Raw genomic sequence first — 15,657 nt, forward strand, 5'->3', positions numbered from 1 at the left:
AAAGGTCTTCACATATGGTTCATATGGAGAATGGAAAGATAATCAGACCATGGGCAAGATGGCGCCTTTCTCCTGCCTCACATGGCTGAGATTGCACATGTCCCCAATTGGTGTGCTACAGTTCTGTCTGTTCCTACTATTTGAATGTCACACCATTGCTACATCAACGAAATGGAATCTTGGATTTTCAACCTGGTGTTATTGGTTGAACATAACTGCTGCCTTAACAGTCTTATAAATCATCTGTTAGATTATTGTATAGGTTTTTTATTCTATTCTACGAAGTATTGCGAGTATATAGCTCCTGAAATTAGCAAATTGCCTTTAAGGTGTTCTCCTGTAAACACTCAGCAAATGTGCAATTCAGCCTTCTTTTGGATTCCTCTCAAAGGGAAGGGGTGTAGCTCAGTGGTAGAACACACACTTAAATGCAGAAAGTATGCAGCTCCAAAACCTTGCATTTCTTATTCTATTTTTAGAATAGAATATTTAAGTATTAATGATAGAATGTGTTAGATTAATTTAAGACATGAGATGAAAACTGCTGAATTGCAATTTTAAAATGGACCCAGTGAGGGGGGAATTGAGGAAGTCAACAAAGTTAAGCAAATAATATAAGATTAGAGATGCTTTTCTATGTTTTATTTTTGTTTTTGCTTTTTTCCTTGTTTGAGTTTTTCCTTTGTTTTTTGTGATTTTGTATTTGGAAAATGAATACAAATTATTGGGGGGGAGGAACAACCTTGCATTTCTGGGTAGGGCTGGGAAAGACCCCTGCCTGAAACCCTGGAGAGTCAGAGCCAGTCAATGTAGACAATATTGAGCTGGATGGATCAATGATATTACTGCGTTTGAAGCAGCTTCATTGCGTTCCTAAAATAGATAGTAAAGATTCTTAAAGTGTCTTTCCACTACTTTTGATTAGTCTTACTTGCTTTTGATCCTGTGCTTCACGCCTGCATTTTCTTACTTCACATTGACTTTTGTTTCAAAGCTATATTGAACTTGAATTTTCAATGTGTACTTCAAACATATTGGAGGAACGAAAGAAAAAAGACAAAAATCAATACACAGTGAAAAGTGATTATCACGAGCTTGCTGTTGGAGACAAATCCTGCCAATTTGAAGGGGCTGCTTACATCTTTTCTGAATCCACAGGAGCTTCCCCCAAAGGCCAAGCATACTAAATGCAACCCTGAGAGAGTACACTCACAGTTGGATTCCTCGTAGGACAATACTGACAGTACTGCTATAAAACACAAACCCATTTATTTGTTTTGGAGATTTGTAGTGGAAAGCGACATTTCATTTAGCTCATGCCATTTACTGAAAGGGCCACAAAAGATGGGGAACTTTTATTTATTGTTTTACCGCTTTAGAAAACATGCTGCTGGTTCGTATTCCAACAGACAAGGAGTCTGTTGAGCAAAGTCCAGAGTTCACAGATGTGTAAGGGAGGTTTTGAGCTGGGGGAGAGCAATCATTAGACAAACAGCACAGTCTGAAAAAACTTCCACAATTACAACGGGGAGACAGTATTTCCATAGCTGATGAAGATGCTTTGTGAAGCAGGCACTGAATCGTTTCTGCTTTCAGGGTTTGAGCAATGACAGATTATTTTACCACTGCCCTAACAAGATAAAGCAGAGTTACAGTGCAATGCATGCCTACTCAGAAGTAGATACGTTCGGTGGGACTTACTTCTAGGTAAAGTTATAGATGATTTAAAGGATTATGTGTATAAACACAAGTAGGGTAATTGTTGTAGACTCAGAGAGTGAGGCCAGTAGAGAGTTTTAAGATCTCAGATTTGTATAAAGCAAGGGTACCCAACATGGACTACAACTTCCATTATCCTTGAATGCTAGTCATGTGTGCTGAGATCAATGGGAGCTGCAATCCAACAACTTTTGGCAGGTACCATGCATAGCTGCCAAGTTATCCCTTTTTTTAAGGGATTTTCCCTTATGCTGAATAGGCTTCCTCGTGAGAAAGGGGAAAACTTGGCAGCTATGACCATGTTGGCTACCCCAGTGCATGTCTACCTAATCTTTGTTGATAACAAATTGCTAGAGGCAGTCTGAAATTCACCCTGCTGCCCCCAGCCAAGTTTTATGCACATAAACACACATACATAGTATCTTTTTAAAAAAAATACACAAAACAAAAACATTGGGGCCGCACAAAAAAACAATTGGGTAACGAAGTTGCCCATGGAGTACAGGCTTGCTACCCTTGGCATATATGACTTAAATACAATAATCTTGAAAAAGTACATAGCCCATTTAAAATTTTCTGAAGAATTACATTCTGTTTGGTTCCACAGTTTGAATGTAGATTTTTCACCAATAAGGAGAAATGCTGGGATATATTTTAACCACTTTCTGAGACATACTAAGTTTACTTGGTTCCCCCCCCCCTATTTAATTGACTGATCTTAATCAGTTTGTACAAATTGTGGGATTTTGCTGAATGTTGGAAACATCCCCTTTGTTATGGCCCAGTATAATAATGAAGCTTTGCTTTGCCCTTAGGTTAACATGTTTGTGGAAGGATTCCATGATGCTATTATCCTCTATGTTCTGGCTTTACGGGAAGTTTTGAAGAATGGCTTCACTAAGAAAGATGGAGAAAAGATTGTCCATCAGACATGGAATAGGACATATGAAGGTAGGAATAATCAAGTGTTTGATGTGATTCTGTTTGTCCAGTCTTGGGGAAATCTGTAACATTTTGGTTGTACCATCTAGCTTCTTAAAATTAAAATCTGCCACCTCCTGCTGATACCACCCCCATCGTTCTGCCCGGACACTGAGGTCCAGCTCCGAGGGCCTTCTGGCGGTTCCCTCATTACGAGAAGCCAAGTTACAGGGAACCAGGCAGAGGGCCTTCTCGGTAGTGGCACCCACCCTGTGGAATGCCCTCCCACTAGAGGTCAAAGAGAACAATTACCAGACCTTTAGAAGGCATCTCAAGGCAGCCCTGTTTAGGGAAGCTTTTAATGTTTGATGGATTTCTGTATTTTAGAATTTCTGTTTTTTGGGAAGCCGCCCAGAGTGGCTGGGGGAACCCGGCCAGATGGGCGGGGTATAAATAATAAATTATTATTATTATTATTAGCATACCATGAAATGAAAAATGAGGGAGCGTCCATTCCCTACTGGTTGTTAAAAAGTCCTTTTCTGAGAGGATGGGAAAGCTTTGACACACACCATGGCTGGGTATGACCCTTGGAGATTTCTTACCTGGCCTCCAGCACCTCTCCTTATGCCTTTTCCATCTCATCCGTGCTAGCATGGGAGGGTGGAGAAGAGCAGCGAATTTCAGGGGCTGAGAGTCTAATCTGGATGACAACTCTGGCATAGCGCTGAAGAAGGGTTATAAACCTCTGCTCCCTGCTGTGGTCCCGATCTGACTTGGGGAGCTCTTGCTTGCAATTTGTTTTCACAAAAAAAGGTTCAGTTGAAGCAAGTTAATGCCAATGTGAGAATGGAGGGTCCTGATCCAGATTAGGTTCAAAGTGCCTCCTATTTGCATGGGTGGGGACTCCTATTGGTGTGAATGAGAGATTTCTCTCCAATGCAAATTACAGTGGTGTGTGGGTGTGCAAGCACACACGCTCACACGTGTGGGGTTACCGTTCCCTTTTTTGCTTTGGCATACCCACTGCTGCAATGTGGGGCTCAGGGTGGAAAAGACCCCCACCCTTGTTGTGTTGTGTTGTAGTGTTTCCAGCAATAAAAAAGAAGAAAGGGGGGTAGAACCATGAATAATGTGGTTCCGTGAAAGGATGAGATATAAATTAAGGATTCCTAGTAGATAATTATTGGTACAAAAAAGAAGTGGCAACTTGTAATAAGGAGGTAAGAAGATAATGGTTTCCATCTAGATGCTCAGTGACAGCTTTTTTATCACTCCTTTACATACCACCTTATGCCTCACATGTTGTATTTGGAAGGATCTCTCTACCTCTAGTTATCTACACATATGTATTAACAGGGACAGCACAGACAAAAATGGAGACTGTGACAATGTGACATGTTTAAACAGGGTGTATAGATAGCATGCCTGCACACTTGATATTAAGAAACTACATTAAATAGCCCCCTGTTGTCTACATTTTTATGGCATCACTGTCAGTAATTTTATATACATAGAAAACCCTGACAATAATAGTTTAGCTGTCATCATTAAGATTCTTGGCTCCTTCCTTGTTTTTGAAGATTGCAGCAATTTGAGTCTTTCATGTGCATATATTAGCATGCTTCCTTACATTGCTTCATCTTTTCCATTTAGCTTTTATAACTGAAAAGCTGGGTTTAATAAGAATGCAAAAATGCCAAGTCCCCCTTCCTTTTCTTTGCTTTTTATTAGATTTTGAGCAGCTTTATGTGTGTGCGTTCAGAAATGTTTCAAGGTCTCCGTTTGCTATTTTAGATTGTGCATGCCAAAGTGGTCAGGGTTTTCAGTGCCAAACCTTTTGGGCCCTTCTGCCCCACCCGCATCCTGCCAGTCTTAGAATCTAGGAATATGTTCAAACTCCAGAACACACACCCGTGCATTAAACTTTGTAAGGTCAGCTGGACCTTACTGGTAAGACCAAGCTGCTCTTGCCAGATACATCTGTCATTTCTTACAGTGTGAGATTACCACAATTTCCAGTGGAAGTACTTAAACTGAAAGGAAATATTTCCTTTAGATAAGAACCCAACAATGAGTTCTGAAATTGGAACAGCTATGAGAAACATAATGGACCACTTTCTTGGCTTCAGCGAGTTTTTCTTTCTCACAGTAATGGAGAGGCATTGGGTTGGAAAGGACAAGAAATTTATCCTGTCCAAGTCTTTATACTGATCCAGGTGGCGGGTGTGGCACTGTGGTCTAAACCACTGAACCTCTTGGGCTTGCTGATCAGAAGGTCGGCCGTTCGAATCCCCGCAACAGGGCGAGCTCCCATTGCTCTGTCCCAGTTCTTGCTAACCTAGCAGTTCAAAAGCACGCCGCTGCAAGTAGATAAATAGGTACTGCTGTGGCAGGAAGGTAAACAGCATTTTCGTGTGCTCTGGTTTCCCTCACGGTGTTCCGTTGCACCAAAAGCGGTTTAGTGGTGCTGGCCACATGACCCGGAAAGCCGTCTGTGGACAAACATCGGTCCCCTCAGCCTGAAAGCCAGATGAGCACCTCAACCCCATAGTCGCCTTTGACTGGACTTAACCGTCCAGGGGTCATTTACCTTTTACCTTACTGAACCAGGAGCTCGACACATTGAGCCCCAACAATATTCCACATAATCCAAACCTCAGTAGATCAAAATACAGTAACAAATAGTGATGGGTTAGCCAACTACCAGCGGGGGAAGGCGTCGTCTTCATAATGGATTAAGAGAGTTCAGCTGCTCTCTTGCATCAATGGGCTCTGCTGTCTCATGCCTTATATACGCAGCCAATCACTGCACTCTGCAGGGGTGGGCCTCATTCAGATGCAATTTCCTCAGGAGGGCCATTCTGCATGATGTTGGAATCAGGCCTTTAGTGCGGTTGCACCTACCCTTCGGATCTCCCTCCCTCTCACCACATAACAGATTGGCAGTATCTATGTTATCATTTTGGTGCCTATTGAAGCCCTTCCCTTATCCAACAAATCTTTGAAGAGGATATTTTTTTAAAAAAAAATCCCAGTCTGTGTCTGTACTGAACTTGAAATTGTTTTTAGTTATCTTTTTATTGTATAGATCACTTTTGGAATGTTTTATGGGAAGTGATTCACAAATGAAATAAATAAGAATGATAGAAAATTATAACAGGCAGAAATTGAAGGGCTGCACCAAAGAAGCCCAAGGATGGTGTTATTTCTGTTCCTGATACTCAACTTGAATGTGATTTTTATTTTAAGAACCAAGTTTTTAGCTTAATTTGAGAGCCTTTCAGGGGCTACAAAGCAGGATACCATTATCCTAAATAAATCAGTAATGTTGATTTTACTTTAAAAAATTAAGGATTATTCTAGTACCATATGCATTTTCCATGCATTATACCAGTGCAGTTAACATGGGACTGTTATGAAGATAGCCAGTGTAGTGCAGTGAGTAGTGCTGGATTTAGACTGAAGAGACCTTAAGCCAGTTTCTGTCTCTCAACCTACTTCACGGAGTCACTATGAGGATAGAAGGGTAGCAGGAAGAACCATGTAACATGCTGTTAAGGATTTCTAGCCTCATAGTTGCCGCTCTTTCTCAAAATATGCTATGCCATCTCAAAGGGGGAATGTATTAGGACTCTCTGCTTGCCGTTTGACTTCAGACGAGTAGATGCATTAAACTATTAGCTTCCAGGGCCTAGACTTTCCCATGTAAAATTATTTTGCCCCTTAATGGCTTTTTAAAAAATCAGCAAAATAGGGGTTCTGAAATACGACTTATGCCCCGCAGGCTGTGTGTGGGGGGGGGGGGGGGAGAGAAATGTTAGGAATTTTAGGAATGCAGCCCCAGAGTTGAAATTACAATTTCTTTTGGAATGCCAAAAGAAGTACTGGAAGACTGATGAGGTTTCCTGCCATATCAGTCTCTAATAATTCTGCCATTTGCTTTTCTTGGAAGCACTATGTGCTGTCAACTCATTAATTTTTATATTTCTCACCTGTCACTCTCTAGGCATTGCAGGGCCAGTATCCATAGATGCCAATGGAGAAAGATACGGAGATTTTTCTGTGATTGCAATGACTGATCCAGAAACTGGAATGCAGCAGGTAAGTGCTGAAATAATGCTAAATGCCAGGCTGGAACAAGGATTCGGTGGCAAAATGTTTATTGACTCTACCGTGGACAAGACATATTATGTCTCTTGCTGTCTCCATTTCTACTAAACCAATTAAGGAAAGAATTTAGACCGATCACTGTTACAAGGCCTTCTTACTAACCCTTCCATAGCTGCCAAGTTATCCCTTTTTTAAGGGAAATTCCCTTATGCTGAATAGGCTTCCTCGCGAGAAAAGGGAAAACTTGGCAGCTATGAACCCTTCAGCAGAACCTCATAAGAAGGCTTGATGTGCAGGGATTGGAACAAACTGCCATTAAAAACACACACACACACACACACACACACACACACACACATTTTCTTACTGGATTATTACTGGATCATCATCAGCCTGAAAAATATGATATGGTATGTGCAACCTAGACTCTTGAAGAGTCTGCACACATTTTCGAAGAAAATGAAAAGTATTCATGACCTTGTTTAGCTAGGCTGGTCATCAAAAGCAGGAGATACAATGAGGCCAAAGGAGAATGTCTTGAGTATTGGTACTGTGAAATTAAACACTGCAATTGCATAATAGCACTACAGGGTCCTTGGTTTACAAATGTCATGGTCTTCATCTGTAGAAATTAAAAACAGCATTCAACCAATAATATTACATGCTAGAGTGAAAATCCAGATATATATATCAGATGTGGATAATTTCCTAGACAGTGGCATTGTTCAGAAGGTTTTAGTTGCAGTGAACAAGAAACTTAATATGAGGCAGCAGAGAGGTGAAATTTTCTGGAAATTTTGAAGCCATAGGAAGTAAATTCCCCAGGGTAAAACAGAAATATATTCCACTCTAAATTTCTTATCAGCACTTAACTTATTCTACTGGTTTAACCTTTAATGATATAACATGGATCACTTATAGCTAGTGAGTGTATAAAATCAAACTATTTGCCTTATACAGAATAACCCCATGCATATTCATGATGGTGGGGCCAATCACAGGGATGAGCCCGGGGAGGGGGAGTCTGAAGGGGGACTTTGAGGGCTCATTTAACAGACTTAAGCCACAACAATGTGTAGCAGGGCCAGCTAGTTGTACACATAAACCTGATAACTGTAAGGACAGTGAATTGGTTTGATCTGGTGTCAACCAGACTGTTTGTACTGCTGTTATGGTGGTTTTGATTGATTTGTGTGTGTAATATTGTGCTGCCTTGGCCATACACAAAGACCTGACTGACTGATAACATGGAAGATGTCAGAAAAGAACCATAAAGATGATTACAGGTCCAGATGTCATCTGAGGAAAGGCTGAAGGACAGAGCCTGTTAACCCAAAACCTTGGAGTAGAGGGGAGGTGCACATGGGAAGGATAATATTGACCCCCGTCTCTACATATATTCATATGCAGCTCTCATCTGTGACAGGAAATCCAGCAATTGCATGCTTAAACTTTTTTGTGTATTTAGTACATCCTTTCTGTTTCCCTTTGGAAGCCTCACTCATGTCACATTCCGGCTTCTTTCCATTTTCTTTTTGTTGACATCATTCATTTTATTTTTTTTAAGACAATTTATTAAATTTTCCAATTAAACACATTTAAACAAAAACAAAACCTACAACCACAAACACAACAACACATAATAAACATAATAAACACAAAAAAATTTCTTCTTAGCATCTTATCAATTTTTACAATTTTCTCTGCTCTGCCGAGCTTTGACTTCCCTCCTTCCCCCCAATCGGTTTTCTTATCCATTCCTATCTCACAGTTCCTTTATTCCTTCTACTTAAAGTCAATTCGTAGGATTTATTTCAATCCTGCAAGTGTCTTTAAACTTCTACAGTTCTTCTCCATATAGTCCACAAATTTGCTCCAATCCTTTTGGAACTTTGACTCTCCCTGGTTTCGGATCCTGCTAGTCAGTCTTACTAATTCCGCATAGTCCATCATTTTCATCTGCCACTCTTCAATCGTCGGTAACTCCTGGGTTTTCCATTTTTGGGCTAACAAAGTCCTAGCCGCAGTTGTCGCATACATAAATAATACTTGATCTCCTTTCACTATCTCCTGTCCTATAAGTCCTAATAAAAAAGCTTCCAGTTTTTTGGGAAAGGTGTATTTAAAAATCTTTTTCAGTTCGTTATATATCATTTCCCAAAATCTTTTGATTTTTCGCATGTCCACCACATATGATACAATTCACCATCCTTCTCTTTACATTTCCAGCATGTTTTGCTACTCATCCTAAACATCTTAGCCAGTTTTACTGGTGTTAAATACCATCTATACATCATCTTCAAAACATTCTCTGTTGACATCATTCATTTTTCTGGGATTGCCTCATCCTAATTTATAATGCTGACCTCTGTTTGATGGTGCTGGTGGTAATATTAGTTTACGTGGAAGGTTCATTCCCACTGGTCATGAAAACCTTAGTTTCTAAGTGGAATGCAGCCCAACCAATTTAGGCTTGACCAGCAAATCCTTATCTGATAATTTGGTGTCTAGAATATGATAAATAAAATGAACCTAAAATGAAGTTAACGTACAGTACCTTTTAAAGAAAATCAGAGTAGTTTGGGACCACAAAAATAGAGGTGTGGTGGTGGAGAATAAGAACCAAGCACATAGCCCAAAGAGCTCTGATAGCCACACACAAATGACAGCAATAATTCACACACCATTCGGTGAAGTAAACAAAAGTTTGTGTGCTGGACATTTGGTCCCTCCAAATTTCAGAATGGGGCAAGGAGGGATTTATGATCCAAAAATGTATGGCTCCAGCAATTATGTCTTTCAATTGATTGATTTTTGGGATGCGATTCTGAAAAGTGTATGTTATATATAACAGAGATTAAGCTAGCTGATATACCCCAGTTTTCTCCCTACTTCCAGAAGCTGGTTGGAAATAGATTGTCATTTTGCTATATATCTTATTTTCTTCATAGGTTATATGGAACTATTATGGAAAGCATGGACGGCTTGAAATGCTTCCAAATGTAAATTACCCCTGGAAACTCAAAGCAAGAACAGATGACAGCCGAGGTTTGGAACACCCAAGCAACACACCCTGCAAATCATGTAAGTTTACTGAGGTTAATTTCTGCTTTCCAAATCTGCAACAGACAGCAGTCCATTTTAAGGAATTGCGCTTGTTCTCAGATACACTTCTGTATCAATATCAATATCAATACTACAAAGAACAACCTGACCAGAGGAAATTTACTGAGGCTCAATTTACGTATAGCTAATGTTCATGGGAAAATCTGAGATAGTTTCATTCAAAATGTGAAGATGGAACACTAGCAGTTCAGTTCAGCTTTTATAGAAAGTTTTTAAAACTCACCTGTTTTCCTTGGCTTTTTAACAAAATGTTTCATTTTAAATGTTGGGATTTCTGTTAGCGTTTATTAGCTGACTGATTTATTGTGATTTGAATGGTATATTTCAACGTTTGTTTTCAATGGAAACTGTATCTTTGTTTTAATGTAAGCCGCCTTATATAGTCTTGAAAGGTGGCTTAGAAATAACTGAAATAAATCAGCAGCTCTTCAGAATGTGACAACAATAAGCTCCAAAGTAAACATAAAGGAAGATCATAAAAGCAGTTGGAACTATAGAAAAGTCTCTTTGGGCACTTTTCAAGATGGATTTTGAATACATTTGTTTATATTACATTGATAATTTATTCAGTCATTCTGTGAGATTGAACATATTTCTTTGTGATTTGCTATTGGTTATTTCTTTTTTTAAAATTTTTCAAGCAGGTGGTCTAGGAGAGTCAGCAGTTACAGGAATTGTTGTGGGTGCCTTGCTAGGAGCAGGATTGCTGATGGCTTTCTACTTTTTCAGGTTGGTTCTGTTTTGGGGGGAAATACTGCTAATATATATATTGAATATATTTGTATACAGTATTCAAGATATAATTTGTATAATTGAAAAGAATGTCCCTTGTTGTTTTGAAGAAAAGGATAGGAAAAGGGTATCAGAAATAAGAATTCATACTTTATTTTCCTGCGTAACAAAACTGTTACTGTAACATACACCAAATAATAACTGCAAAATACAAAATGCAGTTCAGTATTAAGCCAATCAGCATGAGAGAGAAAATGAAGTACCATATCAGCGGTGGGTTGAGACCAGTGGTGGGTTGAGACGGCCCTGTGGCAAGCAGTCTATTCCATTGAACAGCACGAAGCCATATGCTGCAGTCTTGAAGCAGTTCTTTTTAAAAAAAATCAACTACGGTATTTGAGAGAACTAACTACTAAATGGTTTCACTATTTGCAGCCCTAACTTCAAAGCATCTGTTGCACTTTATACTGGCTTCCTGCTCACTTAGTTTCAGATCTGTGGAAGAACATTCAATTTGTCTGAAATACTTGAATATAACTTAACTTTGAGACCAGGCAAAAATGCTTCAAGGCACACCTCTTTAATCTTTTGGCAATGGTGTTCATTCATCTCATTTATCATTAGGAACACATTTGTACTTCACAGACATTCTTTTGTGAAGGGAGTTATATTCCTAATTATCCTAAACTGAATGAGGTTTTCTTACCCTGTGCTATCCATTTCTTTTATGCAGAAAAAAATACAAAATAACTATTGAGAGGCGAAGTCAACTGGAAGAATACAACATCGGCAAGCACTGGCAATTACGAGAGGACTCTATAAGGTCTCACTTTTCTGCTGCATGAAGTAAGGAGAAACAAACTGTTTTGTGTGTGTGGAGGAAATCTGTAGACAAATGGACACTACCAAAGACAGCAACAGAAAAGAAGAAGCTTATTAAGGACTCAGCATTTTAAAAGTAGAGTAACTCTGTCTTAATTTTTTTCAGAAACTCAGGAATGATTTACTAGCCACATTATTCCACGTGGCCTTTTTATCTTGTGGGAAAGAAAGTGACAAAAGAACGAGTGTGTTTTCCCCCACTGCCAAGATGGTTTTGACACTTGGTGTGTATCCAAGACAAGTCGCTCTGGTCAGCCATTTTGTTTCTTGGAAATGCAAAGGTTCATTCAGTGGACCTTCGTTAGCTGTACCTCATACCAGATTATAAAAGGAATGTGGTTTCAGAGACACAGGTGCTGCTTTTTAGTATTGTTCAGCATTGAATAGTGGAGATTAGAATTGAGCAAAGGAAGTGTGAGGTAGTACAAAACAATACAATTTATGGGAAAGGAGCAGAAGCGTCTTTATAGAACAGAAGAAATCCCAAGACAGTGGAAAGATAGTATTTGGTTCTAAGGACCTACTTACACAACAAATTAGTTTGGGATATCATTCCAATAGCATTCCCTGTGAAAGGATTCCTTTTGCAAATATGTTGTATATTGGTCTAAACAGGACAACTGCTTGCCTGTGTTCCTGGGGATGTTTGGGTTTAAGAGAGCTTCCATTTACATGGCATTTTTGTTTCAAGAAAGCTCCCTCCTCTGTATCATTTTCATGACCTGAAATATGGATTCTGCGGTGATCCTGTCATAAAGATCACTGTAGGATTATGCATTCACTGGTTACATGTCTCCTGCTTTTTAATCTGTTGGGTGTTTCTTGTGTAAAGTAAACACGAACTATTTCCAGAAAAGAGGCAGGCCTGATCTGCACATAACCTGGCACCAGGTAAAAGAACCCTGAGGTGGTAGAGTGGTCTTACAACTTCAGAATACAGATGAGTTGAGAGGAGGTGCCATTTCTGAATACTGTACTCCAATTTATTTTTAAAAAGCCACACACAAAGGAAGGAACTGAATGTAGCACTAGGGTGATTGTTCCAAAAGGGCAAGCATTGTGGCTTGCCAGAGGCAACAGTCCCCACTTTCCTCCCCCATGAACTGTTCTAGGGGTTCTTCCACCCCTGTGCGTAGGGCTTCTGTTGATGTGATTCATTCGTTGAATCCTTCCCAATAACTGAGCAAAAGGGGGCAACATGTAAAATGGAGAAAATTCTAGGCTCCCTTTCACACAGCCATGCTAGGTTTCTGCATAAATATTGTTTTTTACACAGGGAAGCATTCAAAAATATAATTTCCCTTACCTGCATTCTGAAGTAGTATAATCCAATCTGTCAGCTCATTCCCATCTCATCCTGATTTATGTGTAGACTAGGCCAATAACAGTAAATGAGATCCTTGCCTCAGACAAAGCACCTTTGGCTGATCTCTTTACGTACATAGAGATATGTACGCACAAAAATACAAAACAGCTAGAAGTTCTGGCTCCTCTGTTTTTCTCTCCACCAGGTTGCCCTTCTGCTTCCTTAGCCTTTTGGTTCCCACTGCTAAAATGGGAAGAGGTGGGCAAGGCAAGAATATTGATTTGTGTAGACGTGTGGGCGTGACAGCTGTGCAGATGAGAGAATCTTAGGAACTGAATAGTACAGCTTTAAAAAATAATCAGGCCATTACTCAGCAGCATGTTCCATTGAAACCTGTGGTACTTACTTCTGAGAGAAATGAGTACAGAGTGAGGATGCGATATATCATTCCTGCCTCAGATTCTTCAGCTGGAAGCAAGCACCCCATGGCCACCTTTGAGACCTGAGTGTAGCCCAAACTATGTAAATATTAAGTATTAGAGTGGTTTTGTACAGTAAAGGCAACTCCAAACTTTTTTGTTGTATAAAAAGTGACATCTGGCTAACATGTTATTTTTTAGGTATTCTTATCATATTTTTCTATTAAGAAAAAAAATGTCTATTTGAGGTTGTTTTGTTTCACCTTGGAAATTCAAAGTGAGAGCACATTTGAAGAGCTATTTTTCTTTTCTTTTTTAAATGTGTGAATAATAACGAGCACAGATCTTATATGTAAATAAAAGTAGTATATTTGACTTTTGCATATTGGGCCAGTCCGCCCCTTCCCCTTCTTTCTTTCCCCAGTCAAGGAATTCTCATGCAGTGGCAAGATTCCTTTGATGATATAGAACAGAGCTGGGGAAGCTGTGATCCTCCAGAAGTTGCTGAACCAAAGCTTCCACCATTCTTGGCCACTCACCTTGTTGGTTAGAACTAATAAGAGTAGGACTCCAATAACATTTGGAAGGCCAGAGATTCCCCATCCCAATATAGGGGTTGAGAGACTTCATGCTAATAATCCCAGGTTTCTCTAAAAGGAATAATATAACCATCTATTTTATTGGAAGGGTACATGAATATGGCAGTTTTAACAACAACAATCCCTCTTACCTATGTTGATTTAAAAATACTATTAGATCAGTTTTTTTCTTTCTAATGTCAGTCTTCAGAGATGTCTCTATATTGACTCATCTGTTGAGGCATCCCCAAACTGTGGCCCTCCAGATGTTTTGGCCTACAACTCCCATGATCCCTAGCTAAGAGGACCAGTGGTCAGGGATGGTGGGAATTGTAGTCAAAAACATCTGGAGTGCCAAAGTTTGGGGATGCCTGTCCTACACGGTTCCCAACAGAACCGGCTAGTGGTTACCAGAGAAGCAGCATGAGTTCTGGGCACTCCTGGCCACCCCCAGCAGCCCCACACTTGTAAGATGCTACTTCCTGCTTCTACCACTGTTTCATGTCGCCTGCTGGCAAGGGTGTCTGTGTGTCCTTGTCTGCCATCCAGCAGAAGTGGCTATTCTTCACTCTTTATGGTGTAACACCTCACTGGCCCCTGAACATTGTAGATGATTCTGGTGCATGTTTTAGGATATGCATTCAGCCTCATGCAGACACTGGTGACTCCTATTCAGTCTCACAGCTACCCTACATAAATAGTGGAGTGTGTAACTTAAGAGCTACAACACATCCAACCTTTTCCTGTGGCTGCACATTGCAGGGGAAGATGGAGGTCTAGCTGTATTTCAGGGAAGCTTGTCAATTTTTGCTTACCTTCTTACTGAGGATGCCCTGATAACTTCCAGGGGACATCCTTGGAGTTCCTTGGAACATAGTTTGAAAACCACTGTCAGTTTTTTTCAGCAATCTTCTGCTCTTTTCCTAAGTCAGTGTGTGCTATTTTATTTTTCAATTCCTTGAGCTTTCCAGCTGGTTCTCCAGTGCTAATACTATTCTTAGGTTTCAGACTTTTCAAGAGAATAATAAAATTAAAACACTACCAAAACATTCTTCACTAAAATGAATCATACACGCATAAAGCATACACAATAAATAGGCCAATAGGTATGCTTAATTTCAATTGCTTGGTCCAGTTTAAAATCAAGCAGCGCATAACTGCAGTGGGTTGTTGCCAAAATCTACAAAGAGTACACAGAAGGATGTGCTGGAATTTAATGTAAAGACTGTACAAGAATCTAAGTACTAACACTGAGCCAACTGAAAAGAAAGACAGTAAAGAAGGCTGGATGCACATTTTATTGAATCAGCAGCTGTTGGTGGGTGTGTCATGTTTTCCAACGCAATGCAGCCCTTTAGGATATTCAAACTTTCATGTTGGCCAACAAGTTGCACCAGTAAAAAAAAAACCACTGGCTTATCAATTTCCTTTTTTCTATTTTTGTGTTAGTGGAAAATTGGCATAAGCATCATCCAAAGAACCACATTATTCCTACATTAGTGAACTGACAGACATATTGTTTCCAAATAGGACTGCTTTGGAATGTTATTGCCTCCAAAGAATAATTTTTGCTAGGCTAGAATGAAGGGGTTAAAGGGAGAACCTCTGAAATTAGCTCTAAAGAACAAGGCTACGGTAATTCTGAAGCAGCTTAGTTTTACACAAAGATTCATTGCATTTGATCTTGAAAACAAAGTCAAAATGAGGTTTTCTGAAATGAACTGTTGTGTAGATACCTTGTGTTCTGGTGCACACAAATATTTATAGCATGTAAAGAATTTTTGAAAGGTGCTCCTTTAAACTTTTACACTGTAAAATTTACAGTAACTACTAATATTCACGTATGTCAAAGGCTAAAATA

At 39.6% G+C, this 15,657-nt stretch overlaps 1 protein-coding gene across 2 annotated transcripts in view; it reads left to right on the forward strand.

Moving 5' to 3' along the window:
* The window catches only part of NPR3 (natriuretic peptide receptor 3), a 55,336-nt gene extending 40,072 nt beyond the window's left edge, over window positions 1-15,264 (forward strand). The window contains exons 4-8 of one of the 2 annotated variants that reach the window (XM_035100533.2): window positions 2,535-2,670; window positions 6,650-6,744; window positions 9,705-9,837; window positions 10,521-10,608; window positions 11,345-15,264. In XM_035100533.2, the coding sequence (XP_034956424.1) occupies window positions 2,535-2,670; window positions 6,650-6,744; window positions 9,705-9,837; window positions 10,521-10,608; window positions 11,345-11,456 (564 nt within the window). In that variant the 3' untranslated portion in view covers window positions 11,457-15,264. The remainder of the gene's footprint in view (window positions 1-2,534; window positions 2,671-6,649; window positions 6,745-9,704; window positions 9,838-10,520; window positions 10,609-11,344) is intronic. The other variant, XM_035100534.2, reaches the window with a different exon arrangement.
* The last annotated feature ends 393 nt before the right edge of the window (window positions 15,265-15,657 follow it).

This window comes from Zootoca vivipara, chromosome 11, assembly GCF_963506605.1.
Source record: "Zootoca vivipara chromosome 11, rZooViv1.1, whole genome shotgun sequence".
NCBI classification, from domain to species: Eukaryota; Metazoa; Chordata; class Lepidosauria; order Squamata; family Lacertidae; genus Zootoca; species Zootoca vivipara.